This window comes from Ochlerotatus camptorhynchus, unplaced genomic scaffold (assembly GCF_037179485.1).
Source record: "Ochlerotatus camptorhynchus isolate MF236.1 unplaced genomic scaffold, CSIRO-AGI_Acam_v1.1 ptg000232l, whole genome shotgun sequence".
Classification (NCBI taxonomy): domain Eukaryota; kingdom Metazoa; phylum Arthropoda; class Insecta; order Diptera; family Culicidae; genus Ochlerotatus; species Ochlerotatus camptorhynchus.
In genome coordinates this window covers 2,768,999-2,785,310 of record NW_027040722.1, presented here as the reverse complement: position 1 = coordinate 2,785,310, position 16,312 = coordinate 2,768,999, and the positions used below count along the sequence as shown (strand labels likewise).

General features: G+C 43.6%; 1 protein-coding gene across 3 annotated transcripts in view; it reads left to right on the top strand.

Annotated features, from left to right (window-relative positions):
* The window catches only part of LOC135704195 (dual specificity mitogen-activated protein kinase kinase hemipterous-like), a 54,584-nt gene that overhangs the window by 13,874 nt on the left and 24,398 nt on the right, over positions 1 to 16,312 (top strand). For all 3 annotated transcript variants that reach the window (XM_065225643.1, XM_065225642.1, XM_065225641.1), the window contains exons 2-5: positions 7,486 to 7,712; positions 7,792 to 8,199; positions 8,412 to 8,884; positions 10,578 to 11,353. In XM_065225643.1, coding sequence (XP_065081715.1) covers positions 7,486 to 7,712; positions 7,792 to 8,199; positions 8,412 to 8,884; positions 10,578 to 11,353 — 1,884 coding nt within the window. The remainder of the gene's footprint in view (positions 1 to 7,485; positions 7,713 to 7,791; positions 8,200 to 8,411; positions 8,885 to 10,577; positions 11,354 to 16,312) is intronic.

Sequence of the window (16,312 nt, the reverse complement as noted above, 5' to 3'; positions counted from 1 at the left end):
AGAATGGTTTGTGTTTTAGCTGCATTGATACAAATTTTCCAGCTCTTGAAATAGTCGGACAGATCATCCAGGCCTTATTGTAGTTTACTCGCCAGAGCACGGATCACTCGACCCTTATAGATGATGGAGGTGTCATCTGCGAATATAGACAGGATACCACCAACAATCAATTCGAAACTAATGATTTTAAATTGGCTCACTGCTTGACTAGCCTATTGGTCCGAAGCAAACGATTAACGTTCCCCATTCTAGTCGAAATTCTAGTACTACACTATGTTTGTTTTGATTTGCTATGAAAGTTTGACAGATAAAATGAGGGGTTTAAGGATTTTCTTATGTTTGAAGGGGTGCATCGATTAGCTTGGGACCAAAGATAGTACCAGAGCTGAGCCAAAAAGTGGAGCACGTATCTTCGGCACCTTCTGGTCTTAGAGTTACCTCTATGATACCACCACCCGGCAGGGGAGGAACGTCTGACGTGAACATGTTGAATAGGATAGGCCCAAGCAGACTACCCTGAGGGACCCCTGCATCAACGTTGAACGTATCAGAGGGGACATTGTTCAAGTAGACCTGGAATGATCTGCCCAACAAGTAGTTTTTGATGATGTTCACGAGGTAGATCGGAAAGTTGCACCGATGCAGCTTGTACACTAGACCATTATGCCAGACATTGTCGAACGGCTTCTCGACGTCCAACAATGCCATGGCAGATGTATTTGAAATGGACTTATTCCGCTTGATGATGTTAGTAACCCGTGCGAGTTGGTGGATGGATTTGCTCTTTGAGAAAGATGTTATTATCATTTGAAAACACCAGCAGATGGCTGAGTATCAACTTTTGGAATAGCTTCGAGATGGAGGACAAGAGGCTGATGGGCCGATAGTTTTTGGCACTGGTAGGATCTTTGCCAGGCTTGTGTATTGGAATCACTTTGGCTAACTTCCAGCATGCAGGGAAGTAGCCAAACTCCAAACATTTGTTGAAGATAACGGTAAGATGGTTGAAGAAGTCAATACTCAAGTTTTTCAACTTGATGTACCCGCGGCCTTCATGTTTTTAGTGCTTCTAACAGCTGCTATCACCTCATCAGCCGATATTCTACTATCATCATGCACTACTACGGGGGTGTCAGCGATTCTAGACATTGCCTCCAGTACGGCAGGCCCATGGGGGCTCACCATGGTTTTGGCCAAGATTATGTGAAATCACGAATGTACAAGCCAGTTGGCTGTAATTGCTGAACCGAAGGTTTTTCTTCACCGTCGAAACGGCTGCCAAAAGGGCCAGTAGAATGGCTACACTAACTTGCACTTATTTTGCTATCTTCGCTCTTTTACTAGAGCGCAAGACTAGCACACATCGATCGTGCACCGTTGGAGGAATTGAAATCTTCTGCTTTCCCACTTTGCACTAAAGTCGCGGACAAGCACTAAAACCTACTTTCGGACCTTGGATAAAGAAATTTGTGTTTCGTTTTGTCGCGCACAATCGACCGTGTATTCACGCTGTGAGACTACATGTCCGTGATCGTCGACGATTTGGAGAACGACTGTTTCAAGGAGAACCGTGCTGGCGTGGGACTGAACCGACATGCTTATTTGTTGGGATGAGGCAGACGGTCCTGGGGTAGCCAACATGGGTGGAACTTGTGCCGTTTCATGAGAATTTGACATCACGGCGGGGGTGGACGAACTCTTACCAGACTGGGACGTTCTCGACAGGTTCGGCTCCTTCGAGGAGCAGTTTCTGGCTTGATGACCAGTTCGGAAGCAATTCCAACACAGCTTTCGTTGGGATACCAGCTCTCTCCGCTGGCTGACGGGCAATTTGGCGAAAGCTTGACACTGAAAGAGGAAGTGTCGTTCGGAACAAGCGAAACAAGAAGGCAAGTTTGGCCTGCTATCAGATGCAGCAGCGTTGACAGCGACCTTGGGTTGAATGTACTTCTTTGGAGGAGGAAAGTTGCCGGCCACCTTTGCTGGAACCGGCTGGGAGCGTTGCAGCAGATCGGATGCTACGGATTTCAGGATTCGTACACGCTGGTACAGGAATTCAACAAGGTCGTTGTACTTGACGTCGTCTTGCTGGCTGGTCTTTTCTTCCCACGCACGAAGAGTAGCTGGATCGAGCTTGTAGGACAGGATGTTTACGAGGGGGGTGTCCCAATACTCGACAGGTTCATCCAACTTTGCCAGGGCCTTCACGTGCCGCTGGAACTCGTCCACGAGCTCGTGTAATTCGTTGGCGGATTCCCTTTTCAACGATGGGAAGTCGTGGATACTACGGAAAAGCTGCTTTTTCAAAAATCTACGATTATCATACCTTTTTAGCAGGGCATCCCAAACGGCAGCGTAGTTATCGGCCTCGCTGTCCACGCTCTCGAACGGCTTGCGTGCCTCGCCTACGAGTGACTGGATGAGGTATTGGAGTTTTGCCACGGTGGGAATATCCGCATTCGAATGTACCATCGACGTGTAGGTGTTTCGAAACGACAACCACTTCGAGAAATCCCCGTTAAACTTGGGGAGGTCAATCTGCGGAAGTCTAAGGTGGAATGTACCTGGATTGGCTGGTGCATGATGGATCGAAGAGTTGAGTGCCACTTGGTTGGCTTCTGCTGTTCGCTTGGACAACAAGAAGCCTTTCGCCGAACAGTAACGTGCTTCGAAATTGGCTCGTTCCGTCAGGTGATCGTTCAGCTGAACCGTTCGACTTCACATTGCGCTTCCAGAAATTCGTGGTACACTCTGTCCAGAGATTCAAGCCGCACGGGTATCTGGCATGAATCACGATCTACTTGAAAGTCCTTCACAAACCTTTCAACGCCATCGCGATGCACGTACAGGCCTTTCTTCACGATTTCCAAATCAGTCAGCCTTTTTTCGATCTTCTTGTCCGGCATTTTGCACCGATCTAGTACGAAACGATCGCGAAAAACGGTTTCGAAATGCTCCTTCCCGACGCGGACGATATCGAAATAATCCTTCCCGACGCGGACGAGTGCGAATTGCTCCTTCCCGACGCGGACGGTAACGGTTTAATCCTTCCCGACGCGGACGAAAATCCTTCCCGCCGAAATACACGGATTGCGTTGCGAATTCGCGGATCGGTGCAAACACTGTCACTATGGTCACTTTAACGTGTCGTTCGTATCTGCCTTGCCGCCAACAAGGCCAAAAAAATCAATAATTACTCTTCAATTTGTGCCGCACTACGGGCAAATTCTATTAGGCTAATTGCAACACACTTCTCCTATCAAAGCAAGGCACAGCAACAATGCTTTGCTTGCCGGAGATCAGACACTATTCTTTCTCGGGGATCGTACAATGCCAGCAGCAATGGTTAACGGCTACTCAGTTGCCACACAAATGGAATCTGGCGTATCCAGTATTCCGCACAACACAACACAAATTTCTATACGGTCTCTTGCCGGCCATCACTTGGTCGAAAGGATCGGGAAATTAGTCACCACTCGTGCACTAAACCTTCTGACCGGGGTCTCCTTCGATCCGGCTCGAAGGACCAAAATCGTTATTTCTGAGTTCCACCATCCTGGCCTGGATAATGTTGGTTAGCCTATTGACATTGGTCTTCAAATGGGGCAGCCCAGAACGCTGGAACTGCCTACGAATGGTGTTACGGAGCCTGATAAGATCTTTGGTTGGGCTGTCAAGGTTCAGAGTATGACTCACCTGTCTGGATGCTGGTACGTGTTGCTCCCTGGCACGGGATATCGCCTTCTTCGAACGACTCCGGTAGGACGTCGTAATCGATTGCTGTGTCCACACAGCGCTGATACTGCTGCCAGTTGACACGATGGTAATTTCGCCGGGAAACTTGAAACCTATTGGCCGAGGAACCTACTTCGGCCACCACCGGATAGTGGTCCGAGCTCAGTTCCTGATAGGCGATAAGTTGAGAGATGTTATCGCCAATGTTGCTGATGAAGATGTCGATGGTGGCATGAGCTCCGGATCGACTCAACCGGGTGGGAGTGTCCGGACACAGGATGTTGTAGTGGGCTTGCTGCAGATCGTTGTATAATATTGTGCCGTTCTGGTTTCGCCGACTATTGCCCCAGGCTTGATGCTTGGCGTTCAGGTCGCCAGCGATGACGAAATTTTGCCGCCGTCGTGTTAGCTTGATGATGTCTCTTTAAAGGTCTGCGACCGAGCCGTCCCTAATGTTAGTTTGCTAACATGGTAGACCGCGATGATGGTGATTGGACCAAGCGATGTACTCACCTCAACTCCGATGGCTTCGATAATTTTCAGTTGGAAGCTTGGTAGTAGCCGGCAGCTGATGTTCCGTCTCGCAGCGATGGCCACTCCCCCCCCCCCTCCCCCGGAGCTGGTGCGGTCAAGCCTTACGAGCCGAAAGTCGGGAAGAAACACGTTCAGCTCGGGCTTCAAGTGAGTCTCGGTGATGTCGGCTATGTCGATGTGCCGTTCGTTGAGAAAGTCAACTGTTGAGACAATTTCGGATTCCCTTTGTAGCACGCAAGGTTAGGTTCGTATAGCGAGCTCAAAGCTGTAAGTTTATTCACGCAAAGTTAATTAATCGAGGGACAATAAAGAATTCAATTGAAATTCAAGAAATCAGTCAGGATGACGGTATAAATTCAGCAATATACTATTTCGTACCTTATAAGCTACAAATTCTAATCTCTGCCCTTTTTGTGATTAACAAAGGATGGTTTTGTAGAAATGACTATAGGAAATGGTAATGACAGCTATCCATCAATGGTTGTCAAAAGGCTTGCCAAGAAGTGATATTATTCCGATGCGCATGGTTGGGTGAAGCCGGACGACAGTGGCGTAGTTCGCCTCTAACATCAACAAACTCGATGTTTTTGCTCTTCAAGGAGCAAGCATTCCAATTGACGATCTTGATGGCTTCACGGTCTATACTTAATGACAAGGGACAGGGCAGCGTGTAGCTGTTCAAATCGAGCCTTGCATGTGCGCATGATGATGATGACCTCGGCCACGAGCGTCACAAGTTCCTCCGAGGTGAACGGAGAATCGTCGACAGGTTCACCTGAGACAGCACCAGCGTATGATAAACCAGGGGCGGTGGATGAACCTGGAATTGGCTGGGCCGCAGCAGCAGCGAGACGATGCTGAACTGTCCGACTGTTGGGAACCATTTGGATACTCGCAGAATTGGCTTGTTGGTTGTTAAGCGGAAGCGGAGCTAGGTTCGGAACATGTCGACGAGGCTGGAGAGCTGGGTACTGGACTTCCGTGAGTACAGGAGGCGAACGATGATTACGGAGGCGACCGAGCTGGTTGTTGATTGTGGCCTTCCGACGGATATTAATGAACTCCACTCGCTTGGGACATCCGCGATTGGAGGCTTGATGGTTTCCACCGCAGTTGGCACACGTTGGCTCGATGTCATCGACTTGCTCACAGGACGCAGTTGAGTGAGTTCCAGCACACTTGCCGCAGTTTGTCTTTAGTGGCAGTTTTTGGTGTCATGGCCATATGAGAGGCAGTTCATACACTGCGTTACATCACGATGTTGGGGTTTGTAATGCTCCCAACTGATGATGACCTGAAACAGGTCCCGGATTTTGGATCTCAGAGCCGCAAGACTGGTGGATCCCTTTGTGAAATGCACCAGGAACAACTGATCATGGAAGCTGGTGTTGGGGTTGGGACGCCGGTTCATCGGGTACACTGCCTCAGGTTCGAGTCTAAACCGCTCCAACTCGGATTTCACCGCAGTCGCCTCGAACGACGGTAATCCACGCAAAACCACCTTCAGTGGCTTGCTCGATGGCAGATCATGCGTGAAGAAGTCCACGTTGTTGTTCTTCAGGAAACATCCTATTTGTTTGTACTCCTCCAGGCACATTATTTTGGTACCGCTGCTGCAAATCTTGAAGCGAGGCAGCAGCTTGTGTTTGCCAGTTCGGCACCCAGCTTGGCAACATCCTACATCGGCGTGAAAGCGGGGGAATCCGCTCTCTTCTTGCAATGGGAACGGCGTCACCATCGCCATTTTCTTCCGGGAGTACTGCATACTGGTTGGCTTGCAGTACTCGTTTTCCGGCGTCTTCCTGCGACGCGCTGGGCTTGATTTGCACCAAAATAAAATCGAGAACTCGAGCGAAACTGATACGAACTGAACAGCTCAACAGTTGAGCAAAGAATGTGTTCGTTGAGTTGAGGCATAAAAGCAGCGCTGTTTTATAACTTTTCAGAGTCAAGCAGCACGATGTGCAACCAAATGGTACTCAATTATGACGACTGGGTATGGGGAGAACGTTTATTTCACGAAAACAGTTATAAAATAATCACTTTTTATTTGTACATTTCTCAACAGTTTTTATGGAAAATTGAAAAAAAAAAGCGTTTATTGTAGTTATGAGAGTTATTTCCTATCGATTGGTGTATTTGGATTTTAATTTCATCTATAAATGACAAAGTTATAAGCGTTCAAAACCTTACACCTTTTCGTGACGGTCGCAATTTTAGATTTTCGATTTACCCCCAGTACCTTCCCGTAAGACGTAGTCTACGTCAAAATTGGCTGGATTTGGCAACTCGAAAATGGTTCGATTTTGATTGAGGCCCATCTTCGCATCACCCATAGCAAACCTGTTCATGCGGGCGGGCTTGAACGATCGTTGGAGGGTTCGGTTGGCTAGTGGCCACCGTTTTTGCTTACTGTGCAGAAGTTCTGCATTATTTTCTTATCAGGCCGCAACATAACACATTTTATTAGGGATCACTTATCAATATCAAGGTGATTTCTAGACGGCACCATTATTGATCTTCAATATATGGAGTAACTGAAACTTGTACCATGAGAATGGACGGTAACTGATCAATGGAACTAATTTTGATCAATCACGGAGGGGCCTCGAGTCAAATTCCTATCGACTTGTTTGATATCCTTGTTGATGCTCCACGCCATGAGCCCCTGAGTATGCCTCTTGCTATGGCTTGCTGGGTTCCAACCCAGTACTTGCTTGCAGATTTAGTTTCCACTATCTTCGTATTGTGCTTGTGGTAGTATCGAAGATTCAGCTCAGCATTCGAGATCTAGTTGTGAGGCCGCCAGGTATCAATTATATACCGCAGGCATCGGTTGATGAAGACCTGTAGCTTTTGAGAAGTTTTGAAATGTTTAAATGTGCTGATATTTTACAAAGAAATTTACCTTTTTCTATGGATGGCTGAACAATTGCAATGTTCAACATTAGTGTTGCAACTAGGAGCCAAGGAGATTCCATACTTATGACGGATAGCATACATTGAACGGAATTGATTGAATCTGATTTACAAATTAGAGTAGCAGCAAGCAGCACTGACTTCAGAAGACAGAAACATTCTCAGTTACGAGTTGGAAGATTGCACATGCAAGAATTCCTTCTTCTTCAATAACATTTGTAGTAAAATGTAACGTAATGTGCTGCAAATTATAATTATATAATAGGTTAATCCACGTATTTGTTGTTGTATTTTCAGGCCCCAATCTAGATCTGGATCTACCTCTCAGGACCCAGTCCGGCAGCCGAAGGAACGAAGCGGAGCTGATGAAGATCATCGACAAGAGCGGCATGATCAAAATCAACGGTCAGGTGTTCAAAACGACGCTAACCGATATGCAGGATCTGGGCGAGCTGGGTAGCGGAACCAGCGGACACGTGGTCAAGATGCGCCACAAGCCGAGCGGGGCGATCATTGCCGTTAAGGTGAGTTGCCGTTTGCCGACTCAATCCGTGGGCGTGGTGTCATAATTTACTGATCCCTACTATCGTTCTCGGATTGCAGCAAATGCGTCGCACCGGAATCGAGGAGGAAAACAAACGAATCATCATGGATCTGGATGTGGTGCTCAAGTCGGAAAAGTGCCGCTACATCGTCAAGTGCTTGGGCTGCTTCATCACCGATGCGGACGTGTGGATCTGCATGGAACTGATGACGACCTGTTTCGATAAGCTGCAGAAAAAGTCCAAAAAGCCCGTTCCCGAGCGAATACTGGGCAAGGTGACGGTGGCCACGGTCAATGCACTGGCCTACCTAAAGGACCGCCACAACGTCATCCATCGGGATGTGAAACCGTCGAACATACTGATCGACGACCGAGGGAATATCAAGCTGTGCGATTTCGGCATCAGCGGTCGGTTGGTGGACTCGAATGCCCGGACCCGGGCGGCTGGTTGCGCGGCTTATATGGCGGTAAGTGGTACCTACTTTCAAGGCAGCAGTATCAGTTAATTGTAGTACAGTTTCGCTGGTTGAACAAACAAAAGTTTTTGCTCCTCAAATCTCAGATAATCAATAGAGAAAAGGTTCTCCATTTTAACCAATTAGAAAGATTCCCAGAGCGTCTCCGATTCCGACGATTCTAGCCACCCCTAATGCACCGCCAATTTCGTTTCCAATTTCAGCCCGAACGAATCGACCCGGCCAACCAGTCGTACGATATCCGAGCGGATGTGTGGTCCTTGGGTATAACGCTGGTCGAGCTGGCCACTGCCGTTTTTCCCTACCGCAATTGTAATACCGACTTTGAGGTTCTCACCAAAGTGCTCACATCCAGCCCGCCCAGTTTGCCCGATGACCAGGAATTTAGTTCGAACTTCCGAGACTTTGTCAAGCTCTGCCTGCAGAAGGACTACGAAGCCCGACCTAAGTATCCGGACCTGCTGAAGCATCCGTTTCTGCAGCGGGCCGAACTGGAATCCGTCGACGTTGCCGGCTGGTTCCGGGACGTGGCTCTCAGCAGTGGTATCCAGCTGAGTAACCCGCAGCTGGTTGCCTCCACTAGTGGTGTTGTATCCTCGAATGCGATTGCCTCCGCCAGTTCGCCGACCTCCGTCAGCATCCAGAGGCCTTTATCGTCGGCGTCGGATCAGAATAGGTAGGTTCATCTAGAAAACAGTTTATGTTTTTCCTCCTGCATGATTTTGCAATTTACAATTTTCGATTTTACCTTTCTTCATAATTACTAATTTCTTTTAATCCTGCAACAATGTTTCGATGAGGATTGTTTTAGATGTTACTTTTATGAAAGTTCAAGTTTGATTAAAGGCGCTCTCTTGCAAGGCGATTCAACTGACACTCGCTCCAATAGACACTGCGCTTAGTTTCTCTAATGTTTGCCACTAACTAGTTTATTAACTTGAGCTTACACTAATTAATATCGAAGTGTTTTTGCTCCACTGCTACTAAATACTACTATTACTTTTACTTGCATTCGTAGCCACACGATAACGACTTGATGATTCTGATCAAACATAAAAGAAAAGTCGAAAGTGGTATTCCAAAATTGACATACCTACCTCAAATGCGATACGAAAAAATCATCTTCTCGACAATTTCCGATTGATAGAGGAAATTGATAGTTGTAATCCTAAAAATGTTATCCACACTCAAGTGACAGTTTACAGTTTCTTTCTCTGTAACAGTACAGGAATCTCAGATTTTTTACTTGATGCAGAGATTATGTCCCGTACTGTTTAAAACAATTTCAAATTATACTAGACCAACAATCGAAATAGGCGGAACAACCAAACGTAAACAATGGCTTTAAACGCAAATTTCTCGAGAATCAAAACACACCCACGCAAACTAATAGCGAATTCGTTTATTATCGGGGAAAGTACGTGCGAACCTCAATCTGAGGAACCAGAAAAACTGCAGGCCCAATCTTGATACCCGATCCAGGTTGGAACTGAACAATAAACGAATTCGCTACAACAATGCCATTTGACAAAGGAAGCTTGCTCTATCGGATGCTGGTGTTAGATTGCTTGGAAGTGTTTTGATGCTCGAGAAATTTGCGTTTAAGGCCATTGTTCCGCCTATTTCAAATGTTAATCTAGAGATATTATTCCGTGCTAGATATTGGTAGTCCCGTCCCGAAATTTTGTCTTAATTGGTCACAACAGAACAGAACCGCTGTTGACCGGTATTTACTCTCGTGATTGAAGACTACGGTTGTCTTATCCATTTGACACTGTACCACATTTCTGGCGGAAACTTTTGGCGTTTTCGACTTACCCCTTTTTATAAACCAGAATCGTTTAAGTAGCTGCAGAACAAATATAGAAAATTTTGAATCGCCAAAATAGTTCTATCTATTCCAGTCTAGCTAAATATCCTATAACTATATATTCAGCAGTGGAATAACTTCAATGGTTTTAAACCATTTAACGCAATTTTCAGTGCCTCAAACAACTTAACTGATTTTCAGTTCTTTTCCACGATCTTTGCCTGCTATATCTATACTACATTTTACTACCGACAACTACCACACCCCGTGAGCACCATAGTACTTTTGATTATTTTTGTTTATTTGTAGGTAACTATTTCTTTAGTATTTTTAAGTTCTAATCAGTAAGTATACTTTTCAACCATTATTTACAATTTATTTAGCCGTATCGCTGGTCATTTCAATTGCATTAACCACCCATAACAGTAGATTTGCTCTGTGAATGTGTTGCATGGTACTAACCGTTAGATTTTTTTCCGATACACGATACCTATATTACCTTATATGATGTTAAAAGCGACGGTGCTGCAATGAAACTTACCCTGGCTTGTTGTTGCAGAGTCCCGACCCCCTACGAAAGTCTGACGGAAGCGGTTCAGGCACAGTCCAACCAGCAAAAGCAATCAGCAATAGCTTCGTCAATACCGATCAAGTCTAGCAATTTGTCGAACCATAATAAACCAACCTTCGAGCAACAGCACCAGAACAATATCGATGCCCAGCAGCAAACTCTGCAGGTGAAACTTAGCAGCATCAGCTTAGCACCGTCACAAGCTACCTCGTCTTCCACTACAACCTTCGATATGCGATCTCCCTCGCCCGCACAACCGCAGCAAATGCAAACACCTCAGGCACATTATCTTAAATTGCAACCAAAAAGTGCGATATTTAGTAATAGTAACAGCAGCAGCAGCAGTAGTAACAACATTAGCAACACCGGTCCGGAAGTGAATCGAAAGTACAAACATTCGCCATTTTTACCGCGAAGGGCAGTAGCAGCAGCAGCAGCAGCAACAGATCCGAATTCCAATTTGGCCGATAGTCCACTGCACGCCGCCTACGGAAGTCCCAAGAAGGAATCGACCCTGAGCAGTTTGGGCCAGAGTATATTCAAAAATCTGACCACGTCTCCGTTTTCGCATCGCAAGTCCGAACAGAAATCGTTTAAGCCACCCCTGCCGGGTGAGGATGGCGGAGGAGGTGGAGTATCAATGTTAAACGGCAACAGACCCGGTTTCAGCAACCCTTCGTCACCGCTTCTTCTCAATCGGAAGATGATCGACCTGCACGACGAACAGCAGTACAAGCAGCTGCAAGGAAACACTAGTCCCATAGGTGAGTTCATCATGCATTTTTTGAATAGCATTGTTTTCCGCTCTATCCCGTTTGGCATAAATGTGCATAAACCACTACTTATACCAATAAATAGTTATATTTGTCCCCCGGTTGTACTTCAACAGAAGATGTAAGGTAAATAATCATTAAGTAGTGTTTACTGTTCTTTCAAACATGAGTAGTTCTTTTTTCGTGTTTATGCCAAACAGGGTAGAGCCCCTGAATGTAACACTTTTCGGAATGCCACAACATGAACAATTCTTTAGGAGCGTTTCCCGAGCAAAGCTGAAGATCAAATTGAAATCAAAATTTGCTGTTATGATGTAACTTATTTTGAATACTCCAGTTGATCTCATTTTGGTTGACTTAACGGTTAACACAGCAAAAATGAGAGCAAAATTTTACACTGTTGAAGCAAACGGAAAACTAATCCTGCTTTCAATGAAATCAATTTGATTACTGATTTTGCATTCATAATGTTTAACTGAATACGGGCCTAGAGTAAATGGTTACCATTCATGTTTCTCAAGCTGAAAGACTTATGCTCCAATCTCAACGCGGGCAAGTCACGAATGACCTTAAATGTGTTAAACAAATCAAATAAACGATAATCATTAGTTCAACGACAGAGGAATTTCAATTAAATTTTAAACAAGACATAAACAGCAGAACTTCAAGTTAAGTTGCTTTCATTTAAAACGTCTTGACTGCATAATGAAAGCACAATATGATATCAGACATATGTCGCAACATTTGAAATCAAAATGAGTTTTCATTATGATAGAAACTGCACACTTTAATATCGATTTGCTTTCATTTTGTTAACCGACTTTGCTCGGGTTCTCAATCTATGGGTCGCGATCCACCGGTGGGTCGCAGCCTGCGTTTGAAAATTTCTTACACTAATTTAAATCTCTTAAATTCATCTCCCCATAAATATTTTTGTGTCCTCAAATCTTTAACGAATTTCAATGCCATTTTTTTTCGGTACATTTGTTAATCTTGTTGGCGTTTTTAGGGCTGTTCAATTTAATTTCAGGATTATTGGTAAATTGTTGTTTTCAGGTCAATTTGGAAATTTCAAGGATATTTCAACATTTTAAAGCCAGTTTGGAAAGATGAACTTTGACTTCATCGGGCCATTTTTAGTGTCTTTGAGACCATTATTACGTTTCAAGATTATTGTGAGAGTTGTCCTTTTAGCTCGTGTTAGGGATTTTAAGGCCTTTTTGGCATTTATCTGGATCATTTTGGTAATAAGAGCAGATGTAGGCGCTTCGATTGTTTTCTTTTTGAGGTTCCTTCGATCCACATTCTTTACAACACAGCACAATCCTCAATTCAATCACACATCACATATATTTCCATGTCAAGTTCATACTACTAACATATAATTTATTTACAACACTTTACATATTTACAAGGTTCATTACATAACACTCATAACATATTAAATCCTTGTGGCTCTACTCTATCCATCCCTCTTTGAGAGTCAGAGCCGACTGGTTATTCCTAAATATATTATACTAGCTGAGTGTGCCCGACTATGCTCGGGATTCAATATCTAAGGGACTATCTCATATGATCTCCACATGCCAAATTTGGTTCCATGTGCTTGATTAGTTCTCGAGTTATGCAGGAATTTCTGTTTCATTTGTATGGGAGCCCCCCCTTACAGCGGGTGGAGGGGTCTCGAACCATCATAAGAACCTTTCCTTGCCCCTAAAACCCCTGCATTCAAATTTTCACACCAATCGGCTTAGTAGTTTCCGAGTCTATAAGGGTCAGACAGATAGACAAATTCATTTATATACATATACAGCTTTTCCCCGAAGAACGCGTTACCCACTGAGTTCTACCCACCGCTTTGGCTCGGTGGGTTTTCAACCAAGCGCTCTGATTTACTAGCGAACTAGTAATCTCCATTGGCACTACTCACATGCAAAAAAAACCCCGCCGAGAAAAAGCGGTGGGTGCAACTCAGTGGGTACCCGAGCAAAGCTGAAGATCAAATGGAAATCAAAATTTGCTGTTATGATGTAACTTATTTTGAATACTCCAGTTGATCTCATTTTGGTTGACTTAACGGTTAACACAGCAAAAATGAGAGCAAAATTTTACACTGTTGAAGCAAACGGAAAACTAATCCTGCTTTCAATGAAATCAATTTGATTACTGATTTTGCATTCATAATGTTTAACTGAATACGGGCCTAGAGTAAATGGTTACCATTCATGTTTCTCAAGCTGAAAGACTTAGGCTCCAATCTCACCGCGGGCAAATCACGAATGACCTAAAATGTGTTAAACAAATCAGATAAACGATAATCATTAGTTCAACGACAGATGAATTTCAATTAAATTTTAAACAAGACGTAAACAGCAGAACTTCAAGTTAAGTTGCTTTCATTTAAAACGTCTTGACTGCATAATGAAAGCACAATATGATATCAGACTTATGTCGCAACATTTGAAATCAAAATGAGTTTTCATTATGATAGGAACTGCACACTTTAATATCGATTTGCTTTCATTTTGTTAACCGACTTTGCTCGGGTAACGCGTTCTTCGGGGGATAGCTGTATATAGATTTGTCGATCCCTACTGTAACACTGCTAGACGATCACCGCAGTGACGTCATTAGTTCCGATCGTTATCGCTACCTAATATTATCCAATCTGATATCGGTTCCATGGTAGTGTCCGTACGAGAGGAGAGATGGTTCGATTCTATGTGGTGAGAGTTTGGGAGAGTTTCTGTACGTAGTAGGGTACAGAACAATATTATTTTGAGTGTTTTCGAGACATTTCAACGTTGTTGAAAGCCACACTAGCATTTTAAGGCCATTTTTAGTTTTCAGAATTTTTTTGGACATTTGAGGTCTTTTTTTTAACTAATTTGGCTAAAAGCTAAATGGTATTTTATTTTATTTTTTTTTAGGTGTTTTAACTTGTTTGAAATTTATTTAAGTTCGATTAGTTTTTTTTTTATTAGAGAACCTTTTACCCTGGCCTTTTCTTAGTTATTTTGTTGCTTGGACGAAGAACATAATTTTCAACCTATGCCATTTTGTTTTATTTTTGGTTTCAGGCAGTTTTATAGTTTGAATGCATTTCTTGGTATTCTATAGCCATTTTGGCTTCACAACATCTGCTGTATTCAATATAGGTGGGTCGCGAGCTTATGGAATTTCTCAAAATGGGTAGCAATCAACAGAAGTTTGCGAACCGCTGCTTTAGGGTTTTACTGTACTGCGAATGAAGTCTTAATTTAAGATTTAAAAATGGACTTTGGGAAAATTTGGAAATTCTGGGATTTGAAAGTTTGATTAGATATCAGAATCCGATATTTTAGAAAAGATGTTTCCTTCATGAAAATTCTCAAACATGAGCAGTGCTTTCGAGAACTTTGATGGAAAATCAGAATCTAATATCAGACATTTAATATATTTTATTTTAGGTCCATACAAGGTTACAAATATTGGACTCAAAATCAGACTATTCCAGGACTGGTATAGCAAAGTCGGTTAACAAAATGAAAGCAAATCGATATTAAAATTTGCAGTTTCTATCATAATGAAAACTCATTTTAATTTCAATTGTCGCGACATAAGTCTGATATCATATTGTGATTTCATTATGCAGTAAAAACTTTTTAAATGAAAGCAACTTAACTTGAAGTTCTGCTCTTAACGTCTTGTTTAAAATTTAATTTAAGTTCATCTGTTGTTGAACTAATGATTATTGTTTATTTGTTTTGGTTAACACATTTTAGGTTATTCCTGACTTGCCCGGAGTGAGATTTGACTTATTCAACTTTTCAGTCTTTCAGCGTTAGAAGCATGGATGCTAACCATTTATGCCAGGCCCGTATTTAGTTAACCATTATGAATGCAAAATGAGTACAGTCGTACCTCGATATAAAGCAACGTTACGTTGTATCGAGTTACGTTATATCGAAGCAAAAAAAAAATATTTTTATAAAATCAAAAATTGTTTATTGTAACCCAAAGATGACCCATTTTTTTCTAGTCATCTAACAGGTTTACAAAACCTTTCTTATATAATTTTCCCCAATTTTATTAGATAAGTTCCCAAAGCTTACATGAAATATATGAAAATGAAAAAAAGTACTAGAGTCTGTGCCTAGGGGCACGAACGGAAGGTTGATGTAGGACCGCGATTGGTCGGTACACTTGTTTTTGTGCTTAGTTCTTTTCGTTGTTTAAAATCTATATCCTTAAAACTCTTTAAATATTTCAAATGGTGCCGTTTGTGTGAACATGGAATCGATACCAACAGTGAATGAACTGCGGCACCGGTGGTTTAGTGGTAAACGTGATTGCCTCTCATCCCAAAAGGCCTGGGCTTCAATCCTAGTCGGTGCCTGTGGGGTATTTCTGGGGCATAAAATCTCTGATCATGCCTTCCTTCGGAAGGGAAGTAAAGTCGTTGTGTGGGAGCTGGCTCCCTGGCGTCGGTAGCACTGGTATTCAGTACGGAAAACAAGATCGACGGAAAATGAAGGAAAGTCGAGGGAATCTTTCGGGTTGAAAATTTTCTCGACTTCCCTGGGCATAGTATTATTGTGCTTGCCACACAATATACAAATACATGCATTGGTAATGCATTTAGGCGAATCTAGGAACCCAATGAAACGTGCCACACAAGGAAGTGTTAGTTTGTGATGTCCGTGTGAGAGAATATAGATTCATCCTGCCTGCTGCCGTCGGAGAGTCGCGTCGATCTTCTCCTGTATCCGATTCAGGATAACTTTGCACAGAACTTTGAGAACAATACACAGTAACATGATGCCTCGCCAATTGTCGCACACAGTCAGATACCCCTTCTTTGGTTAGTGAAGGTCCCTGCATCCAGTCGGCCGGAAAAGTCGCGGTGTCCCAGATATTACAGAATAGTTGATGCAACATTTGTGCGGATAGCATGGGGTCAGCTCCTCT